Source organism: Mobula hypostoma, chromosome 3, assembly GCF_963921235.1.
Source record: "Mobula hypostoma chromosome 3, sMobHyp1.1, whole genome shotgun sequence".
NCBI lineage: Eukaryota > Metazoa > Chordata > Chondrichthyes > Myliobatiformes > Myliobatidae > Mobula > Mobula hypostoma.
The window spans coordinates 101,189,364-101,200,278 of NC_086099.1; the positions used below are offsets into that span (position 1 = coordinate 101,189,364).

The 10,915-nt window shown below is 38.8% G+C and overlaps 1 protein-coding gene across 1 annotated transcript; it reads right to left on the minus strand.

Annotated features, from left to right (window-relative positions):
• Positions 1 to 2,436: 2,436 nt before the first annotated feature.
• fgf5 (fibroblast growth factor 5) lies at positions 2,437 to 6,854 on the minus strand. Its single transcript, XM_063042206.1, has 3 exons — positions 6,775 to 6,854; positions 5,397 to 5,500; positions 2,437 to 2,843 (listed from the first exon to the last, which is right to left on the minus strand). Exons 2-3 carry the CDS (start codon positions 5,424 to 5,426, stop codon positions 2,493 to 2,495), a joined length of 381 nt encoding a protein of 126 aa, XP_062898276.1. The 5' UTR covers positions 5,427 to 5,500; positions 6,775 to 6,854; the 3' UTR covers positions 2,437 to 2,492.
• Positions 6,855 to 10,915: the final 4,061 nt, after the last annotated feature.

Consider the following 10,915-nt stretch of genomic DNA (forward strand, 5'->3'; position numbering starts at 1 on the left):
ATTAATAAAATACTTCTGTTAATGCTACCTCCGTGTCTGTGTCCTGCACTTGGGTCCACTCCAATGCTCTACGACATTGCAACATACTTATGTGCATATATGAAAGGGAATAAGTTGCGGGGGTACGGCGAAACCAGAAGGGAAATGGGACTAAAGGAATCTGCCTAAACCTGACAGGTGAATTGGCCACCTTCTGTGTAATAAGATCCAAAGATTCCAGGCTCTCGGGCTGATTTATCCACATTCCGTCATGAAATTATTAATTCATCCTGGCATGCTCATTACTTTAAAAACTTGAGCTGTCTAATTGGAGTAGGATTTATGAAGATAGGTGCTTGATTATCAAAATTGCAATTCCCTTTTCTTTCTCATAATCTCATTATAATAAATTCTATGTTGCAGTTCTGAATGGTGTACAGGAACAAAAGTGACCTGGATATTTACATGCCTAAATCAGTGGAGGTCACAGGACATGTGGACACATGGGATCCCAGGTTTCATAAATGAGCAGAAAGATTATGTTATGCAGTTATAAAAGATTCATGTAACCCCAAGCAGCGTATTGTTTTCAATTCTGATCAAGACGTTTAAGGAAGGATTTGAAATCCCCAGTGTGAAAAAAAAAATTGAATGCTTCCTGGAATAAATAGATTTCAGCAACAAATTTAGATAGGAAAAGATGGGATTATGTTTTGTGGAACAAAACAGGCTGAGAGAAGGTCAGGTAAAGCAATACATCATCAAGGTAGGCTTCAATCAGGAATTAGAAAAAAACTCCTTCCCTCAGCAGGGGGTTCAATAATGCAGATTTAAAATATTTAGCTAAAGATAAACAAGATTTTCCTCACATTTCTTTTTGGACAGAGAAGCTGTAGTCAGGAAATCACTCCCTGTGGAGTGATCTAATTAATGATGTAATTTAAGATTTACCAATTACTTACTACATGCAATACAGAGTCAAATTTAAGGTTCAGCTTTGATAGGTCGCTGGGTGAATGTTCCTGTTAGGTCCAATGTGATACTCACTGCACTATTATTTGCCCCGTTCCGGTCCAATAGATTAAACTATAAACGTACAGAATTACTGAAAATTACCGAAAGATAAAAAGAGAATGGGCTTTTTAATCGGTATTCTCAAAACAGCATCCAATGGAAATAAAATCTGATTCTTCAAGATTTTTTTTTGATAAACATTCATTAATCAATTTCTGCACATAGACACTAATGCTTCTTTTTTTTTACAGCATATTGCCCGTAAAATCAAGCAGGCAATGAGAAAATATACATTCCAGTTTTACGTATCTTAATAACCATCTGGATATCATTCAGCAAGACAACCTCCTTAATTAGATGATCTGAACCTAGCATTAACAATCAAATTCCTGGATGTAAACAAAGTTAATACATTACATATGTTGAATACCTTTGTCAAAGAATGCCTCAAAATATTTGAAGGCGTGTAATAAAGAGTGCATGCACATTAAATAAATGAATGTTCCTCGATGCTTGTTACCGGGAAGGACAGCAGTCACCGATTCCCAAGTGAAGTTCAAGCATGTAAACTCTCAGAATAACGTGTCCTCGTATACAATAAGGCATTTGTTTTAATTCAATGTCTACCACAGGAATCGCTACCTTCCGGATACGAGTCCCAGGAGAGATTTTTGCCAATTGAACGTTTCTGATGACAGTGTGCGATAACGGTCCGAGAAGTTGATGCCTGCCACTCGATACACCTATAGACAGACGCAGGCTCCCAAAGCGTGTGTATTTTTTCTCTGTCAAGCAAAGCAATCTTTTCCTTTCAGGTCTGTAAACAGTGGAATGCTAGGATCATGACAGGGGCATTTTAAACATCTGAACTCCAAAGTGATAGTTTAATTGACGGTCTCCACTTCATCCTTCCACCTGTTCAGGCGGTCTCAGAGGTCGTGTGCTCGGAGTCATTGCTGCAAGTGCCTTCCAAACAAGAATCTGTGTAAATTATACAGTACCAGTGATGTCCATCGTAGAGATGGGATGCATAAACAGCAAGAACTGCAAGTCTCTGGGAAAGGAGATATACATCGTTAAGCATTTGATAGCTTTCAAAACCTTTTCAATGTCCGGGGTAACCCTTTGCGTTTTCTGTTAAAAAAAAACACATCTTCCTCGAAGAAACACACCAGCTGAAAATATTTTCCCAATTAAAATTAATGCACATTTCCAGCGTGTTTTCCCCCACTAACGTTTGAATACAGACCGGAAAATATTCTTCCACCAAAAAAATTAGTTTTTGCATTGTCCCCGTTGAGTTTCCCGTCTCCAGTGCTGATGCAGCATCTACTTACAACAATGAAAGACCTTTATTTCACGCTGCCGGTACTGGGCGCGATCGATGGATGGCATGCCTCACCGGGAAGTATAGTGAGCCTCGTTGCTTCAGGTCTGCTTCCCACCAAAGTCACTGGCTCCCGCCCGAAGAAAATAAGAGGAGTGAAATCCACCCACTGCTATCCAAAACGGAATTTTGGCCTGTATTTGACAACATTCACATACTTCCTGCTGGCCTTTACAGGAGGAGGAGATTTAGGAGGCTTGGGTGGCGTTTTCTTCTCTGGAATCTTCTCAGTAATTTTGAAAGTCTTTTCTTTTTCAGACTGTTTGAACCTTGGAAGGAAATGTGTCGAAATGTGTTGAGGTTTCACCCGAGGACTATTCCCCTTTTTAACTTTGCCACACTTATTTAAAGCCACGTACCACTCCCGGCTACCGTTCTCGCTTTTATATGTAGCCGAGGCATAAGTGTTGTAACTGTTCTCCTGATATCGCTCCTTGAAATTGCAATCAGCTGTAAACTTCGTCTATAAAAGCAAAAGCGCAAACAAAATTAGCCTTTGTTTTTAAGAAACTATCTCAGATAACGTAATATATAAATATAGCATATGTGAGCCTTTGAGTTCCTAGAGTCCATGCCATTACTTATGTTCCATGCAATAATCTCACCTCGCTTTACCACTTTATCTTTCGATTCCTTTCTCACTAATGTGTTTAACTAGTTTGTCCACAAGTATACATTTAAGGGCGAACTGTCCTGCCATAAATTGTTACGCTTACAATAAAAAATAAAAATGCTGGAATTACTCGATAAGCAAGTCAGCACCTGTAGATAGAGAAACACATTGAACGTTCCAACTCATGAAAACCCGTAGACGCAACAGCAATTAGCTAAGGACAATTGGCTGCCTTGGAATGTGTCTGTCAAAAGATTATGAAGGACAAGAACCTCGAACACATGCCGATTACGGGAAAATGGTAACAGGGATTCGGAAGTTCAAAATCTTCATAAACGGAAAATGAAGCCATGGCACCTCATATTTTTCAAGATATATAAGTCTTTAAGAGTATTTAAGGTAGCTATAGTTTTGATCAAATGTCACAGATGTGAAAATATACATCTGGCGGTAGCCTAAGGAAACTGACTCTGTAGCTGTGCCTTTTTGTAACCTTAGAACAATTTAATAGATATCAGAAATTGTATCTTTATGAGCTCCTCGTGCACCTGTCCCAGTCTTCTTTAGAAGCTCTTTGAATCTGCAATAATATGACAGAAGTCAATTTCCAGAAGCCAGTAGATGTCAATTAGTGACAACTATTGTCTGCCTATTTCCAGCGGTGGCATTCAATTTGAAAAATGCCCGTTTTTTTGGGAATTTTGATGGAAAAATAGCAGTTTAGTTTTAAGCTTGTAGGTCAAAATTAGAAAAGGAAGTTATTTTAAACTTCTATATGAAATTATTATTCCGTGATATGTCCCATTTCCACGCCCGAGGCAGTCAAAAAATGCAATTAATGTGGAGTGAATATCACAGCGTTTCAAAATGTGTCAAATCCTCCAGAGGAATTAAAAGAAAATCTCTTCTCTGTGGCGGTTGATAATTGCTAGGACACGTAAATGCTGGAATACAATATCCTAGGAACCCACTTACCGATTTAATTACGTTGCCATCTGTATTTTGCAAAAAAAAGGGTGGGGGGGGGGGGACTGATGTCAGGCGACCAGTCAAGATAAGGGAACGAAGAACTGGAACAGCGTTACAACTTCATATGCGAATCGGTTCAGCGGGATTGCAGGATTAGTTGTATCATTGACTTTTATCTCGTTTCAGCTGAAAGTGGGCCGATTGAGTTCTACAAAGACCCATGATGACTGACGGGCGAAACATTCACACTGTTCTTCCAAAACTTATTAAGCAATCACAAAACTTCACCCAAGCATGACCAGTAAGCAGTCGCGAGTCATTTACTATCGATTGCATTAGTAGCACCAACAGAAGGCAATTTAGGTCAAATGTCAAGTTGCATGCTTAGAATCCACGACAGATTCGAATGGTATAATTTCGTTAGGAGCCTTAACAATATTGTACAAACTAGTAAATACATTGGATTATTATATAGCTAACATTTTGAAAAGTGACCCAGAGCTATATGAAAATAAATCTCTCATAATTTAAATTCGAGGCTTAATCTACGCGCGGCATTGGACAAAGATGGTAAAAATATGTGCAACAAATCCTATTTATGTGGTATAACTCGGAAGTGACCCATAAAATCTGTGAATTTACAATACAATTTCATCCATGCCGTTCAACATAGTTGAGATTAAAATGCAATGTGGGCAAAGAATTGTTGAAATTACTTGGTAATATTTTGAAAGACGGTAGCGCGGTGGCAGGACAATTCCACGATTTAATGGAATTTAACTGCAAGCTTGTTCGAGAGGTTTTTATATATACAAGCTTTGCTTTCAAACCGAATATTTCCTGATGCCCTATGCAATTAGATATTTTTCTCTGTTTCTATAGTGACCGAATCTCTCTGCTTCTCCTTTGTATGGAGAAAACTAGTCAGTCTTCAACGAATTAGATTTGAGCTTTTGCATCTAGTTGATCACAGCACCAGAAGGAAAACCTAACAGTTGGCGTGGAAGCACCGGGGAAAGTTCATGCTTTCAGAGGCTTACGTACATCTTTAGCACCAGAGCTTGATCGTACAACAGAGTAATATATAACAATATGGAATACAACAGTAACCAGGGAATGATTTGGCAGTGGTCAGCGTTTCAATTTATTTCTTACGTTTGAGTAGTGTTTGATGATTTATCATGATCTGCGCGAAATTTTTGTGGAAACGATGGGCATCAAAGAGATCCTTCTCAACTGCGGGTGCTCAGTCAGTTTCTCATCATAACCTACATTCCCTTTTGAGCAACTCATTTATAAGAGAGCGGCTGCAGGCATCTCACAGGTTTGTCCAATTCACATCCAACATGTACACTCGCACAGTGCACCAGGATTTGAGGAATAATCTATTTTCAAGCCCTGTGCAAATTTAAATGGTTGCGACCTCATACTCACCGTTGCATGGAGTTTCCCTTTCTTACTCATCGCTAAAAAACGGTTGCTAAAAATCCCACGGATTCCCACTATTCCCTGAGACACGGCGAATATTTCCAAAATACCTGGAAGTGAAATATTCACAGGAAAGATATTTTAATGCCGGGTTTCTAAAATTTACTTACCGGCTGCCGCCAGAAGGCTAAAAGCAATCTTCCTCTGTTTAAAGCTCTTTTCAACGCTCACCTATTGATGACGGAAAGCCCATTACAACCAGCAGGTCTGTAACTACTTGATCTTGTAAACTACGAAAATTGCGCTGTATAGCATACTGCCTTTTTATTACTAACACGGATTGTACCATGGCTTTGATATGGTGACACTGCAGATCACAGAGCCTCGCAGCCTTTTAAATATAGAGCTCTCTTGTGCAGAAAGTTTTGAACAATTACGACTTTCTATCTGTCCTATGATTTCTGCTTCTTGGCGTTTTCAAGTGTTCATAAATTATGATTTGTATTATTTCCAGGTATTAACTGGCCAAATCGACCACACCAAGTTCTAACACAATCTAAAACTCCAAGCGCTCAATTCCCTTTAGCCTGCACCTGTTAACAACATACTTAGCAGCTTAACATGACCACGGCGAATCTTAAGCCAGACAACCTGTCCCCGGAACTACTAAACACAAAATCGATCTTTATAACAAAAATAGCTTTTTAAATACACTATTTCCAGTTAAGTGGAGATAGAATAATAGCGATTATATGCTTTAAGACATTATAGGGTTACTTTCTTTGTACATTGCATATATTTCCTTAACCCTGCACTGTTAAACAAAATTGTGTCGACGTTTATTTAATACATAAGTCATACAGGCAAACAAGTTGGCGGAGATTAAAATACTTAGCTGCCTATTACTTTACACAAACAAGTGTGTCAACTCTTACATTTATACACCCTGTCGTGACCTCCAAACGCGCAGTATTTTGGTGGTCGAAGCAATTTACTTGCAATACAAGCAATCATGCAAAGAGATTGGCAGCGAGAAATTATTGTGAAACACGATGCACATGCGTAATTTCTATGAGATTTCCTCGTAGAAAATTGCAATCCATAGAGCATATTGCGTTATTTATGATTGTATGTAATAGGGTCTGCTATTGTCACGTGAGCTTATTTAGAACAAACACTTACTGAACAGATTGGCTTCATGGGAGCCACTGACTTTGCCATCAGGCTGAATCTGTAAATGAAAACCAATTCCAACTCTACAATAGAGTCTTCCAGTGCGCGGCCCAGACCTATTCCATTGGTACACGTTCCTTAGTGACCTACGGCTCTGCATGGCTGAAGAGCTCTCGTTTGCAGTGCCCTGGAGTGATTCTGCGGACACTACCTGCTCGATGTGGCCCGAGGCGAAGCGGACAGCGTGATTCAGTAAGAGGAGGAGGAAGTGAAGGCGCATTCTTCCAGTAGATCTCTCCGAGTGCTCGCTGCTAGGACAATGCCCGCATTTTGCTGATCCTTTGCTCCCCGCACCGCCGACGGTTTGTGGCGTGTTCACCAGGCATTTCCATGCAAAAGCTACTGCTGGCACGGGGATATTTATAACACAAATGATCTCACTGCGAGATGCCTGCCTGTGATCTGAACGACGGGTTCTCATCCTGCAGTGTCCAGAGAGTAGGCATGGTCGCGTCTAATACAAAATATAGAGAGTACTCGTTGAGCGAGAGGTGCCATCAATAATATCAAAAATGCCAGGGCACCATCTGCACAGACTTCACGCACGACGAGGCTAATTTTAATCGTGAGAGAAACCTACAAATAATTCATAACAACCAGCAAAGGGTCCCAAAGGGGACAACCGAATGAGTCATTTCATGCCGAAACTCCGGGCTACAGCGAACTAATGGTTCTTAACCAAAGACCGCAATGATCTTTCACGACCCAGTCGCTCTCCAGAGACCTCAGTCTGATTTATAAATGGCCACAGAGCGCAGTATGAAATAAAAAGGCAACTTTACTCAGTGGATCGATATCGGCAAGTTTGCTATTCGCAGGTTTGTATCACATAACTGCCTAACAGAAGCGAATAATTTAAATAAAGCAGTTACAGGTTAAAAAAAAAGTTTAGTCTGGGCTTAAATACTCGACATTGTAGCCCCTGTGACAAGTAAAGTGTAAGGATAATTTGTTATAAAATAGTCAGTTTATTTGATATATAGGAATTATTCAATATCTGTGAAATCGGTTGACATTTTATAATAAAATATTCTTTACATTTTCCAGTGTTTGCAAGATTATTAATAGTAATGTGAAATCGACCACATTCGGCCTACTAGCGGGAGCATGCGGACACTGAAGAAAGAGCACACCTAGATGCCATCGTGAGATCGACATTCCAATTTCTTTAGCGGATGAATAAGATTTGGTTGCAACCCGAATCAAAAGAGCTTTAGGCGTGTTCTTAAAAATCATTGGCCTTTATTACCCTCCCGGAAACAGATTGATCGGCTCAACTTGGTGCCTAAATCTGTTTGGAGAAGCCCTAGCAGTAAAATGGATTTGGCTTTGCACTAAAACCAAAATCGACAAGCCATCTCAACTAGGACTTGTGATTGTAGGTGCGAGTGAGGGAGTGGGGCGAATGTGAGAACAGACTCATACTCAAAGAGCATGCGCACAAGCGGAGAACCAAAGCCTGCGGTTGGGCTGGGAATGACTACATGAACAACGGTATATAAAATAAGAAGCTACAGCGTTTACTTTAAAAAAAATCAGTTAATAGTAAACTCAAATTAAGTTTTCTTTAGTAATCTGAGTGATCTACGTGCCATCACTTGGCCCAAGATGTACATGCGCGTCCCGGTTCCAGCAATAATCCAGAAAACAGATATGCAATGATCTACAAGTACCTCAGATGATAAAAAAAAACACTGCCCATCGTGATTTTTATTGAATGTTTTTGATCTGATTGTAAATGTTTGGACCGTTCCTTTAACGTTTGGTCAGAAATTAACTTGAGGTTTCTGCTTACATCAGAGACAGTTTAACATCTGATCTAAAAAAATCAAAGAGAACGATTAATGAAACTCAATATTTATCAAGTAAACCAAGAAAGCAAGATTTCCTATATTGTCCTTTTTTTTCCAGTTAACTACACATCTTCCCTGCCTTCTTGTGTCTTTAAAATCTCATTTAAAACTAAGCCTGATCAACTTTTCATTAACAACAAAATGGAATCATTCGGATAAAGTATGACACGTACGTCAGGTCCCATTTGTCATGGATTTTAACCAGAATTACATGTTAATTTATATAGCCCACAAAGACTGTTCGTTCACGATATTTCATTTAAAACAGATTCAACATGTAACTTAAAATGCAGATGCAAACTGGATTGGATTTCAAAAGAGTGTTTTAGTATAGACTATTGAATAACTTTTAATTTCGACCTGTTGAAATATATAAAACAATGAGGTCATTACAACCCGGATAATGTTAAAGGAAAATTAGGACAAATTTAGCTTTTTTTTTGTTGAATGGAGCCCATACAGATCAGACAAAAAGCAACTGCCTTGAAAATTATTTTCATTTACTCATGCAAAGATTGTGTCCAACATCTTGCTATGGTTTTCACTTCTCATTCAATTTGATATTGTCTGAGTATGTGTAACTATAGATACATGTTCCAAAAAGACTGCCTAATTCAGCAAGTTAAACCAACACTCATGTATGCCTGACCATTATTACTAATGGAAAACAGAATGGTTAAAGTCCTTATCTCTGCCCCAGTTATGTAGCTCAAGCACTTCCACCCAATAACAAACATGAGCTAAATGCAGAGCGGACCATTTCTGGCACAAAGGCAACAATCTTGTTTAAAGTAATGCAAAACTGTGGGTGTGGTAGGTGCGCAAAGCACATTGGCATAAGATTAGGCCTTGCAATATTTCAAATAACTTCAAAGAACCAATAAAATTTGAAGAGTTTCAAAAGAATTATAGGCATCACCTTTTATATCAACAAATATATTAGAAACAAAGGCAGCGTCTGAAAAATGTGAGAGGTTGCCTTGTGCCTTGTCATTTAAAGCTAAATTGGATAGCTATATGGACAGGAAAGGAATGGAGGGTTATGGGCTGAGTGCAGGTCGATGGGGCTAGTGAGAGTAGGTGTTCAGCACGGACTAGAAGGGTCGAGGTGTCCTGTTTCTGTGCTGTAATTGTTATATGGTTGTTATATGGCTAGTTGTGTTGCTTATTCACCAAAACATTTGAGTCTAATAACTAATGATTCCTCTATTTTCTTTACAGTTGCAGGGACCAACCATTTCTCTGAGCAGGAAATTGTTACATGGCCTGAAAACTGTTCAGCAATTTAAATGTTTTACTTTGTAATAAGTATACTATGAATATTTAGAATGACAATTTAAAATCACATTTTATTTATTAATTGAAGGGTAAAATGAAACCAATACAACGAAGAAAATCTTTTACATTTCATAAACTTTTTCTACCTGCATCTAATTCCAGCTACATGGCAACAAAGGCTATGTGTGAATGTGTGTGTGAGCATTTCAGTTACTGTGCAACAGTGCAGCTTAGAGGAGACAGTAGTAATCACTATTTCTTCTTTAGATTCATGTTTCTTTTGTTATTGGTACTGTTAAAGAAAGAAAGTATTTGTCTCTTTGTGCTGATTACAGGCCATTTTACAGCCAATTAAGTACTTTTGATGTCTCAAATTGGGAGATGATAGTAACAGAACACAAATGGCAGGTTTTGAATTGCCCCCAACTCACAGGGAGAGACATCTGTGCATGTGTACACTCTTGAAATCTAGTTTCATACCGCACTGGACAGAGAGATCAGATGTATCAAATTAGGAGAATGCTCCACCAAATAACCGAGGGATCTCTCACCATTTAATTCCACTGCATTCCAGAGTCGCATTGGCTTTCAGCTTAGATTTATTCACTTCTGTATTGCTTTACTGTCAAAGTCTCAGTCAAAAAGTGGCATAATATTGCATGGCAAATCCCTATCTTTCAGTAGTAAAGTTTTTATTTTCAGCTCATTGGGTCTAGCTGGCAAAATTGTCAAATCATGATATGGAATATCATTCTTCTGTCTTACCCAGCTCAGTGTTTCGTAGTGCTTAGTTATTCTCATCAAGAAAAAGTGCTAAGAGAAATGCTGGTCAGTGGCTATTTTCATTCTACTCAATTTTAGACCATGTCATACTGCACCATCCCAGAGTGAATTAGTTTCAACAATAGTTATTCATACTTCATTTTCTACCAAACTTTTCTTCCCTTTAGAGACTTAAAAAAAAGTTGGCAATCCATTTCACAGAATGCTACTTTCCCAACTTCCGTATCCATTGAATAAATGACTGGGTATCTGCTCTGTCAGCCCTCCAAACATTACACTTCATGAATCATTTCCATTTAGGAAACATTATCTATTCACCTTTTTGTGTTTCCAAAACATTAGTCACTGCCCGTTACCTTAAAGCCAGCTGCAAAATTC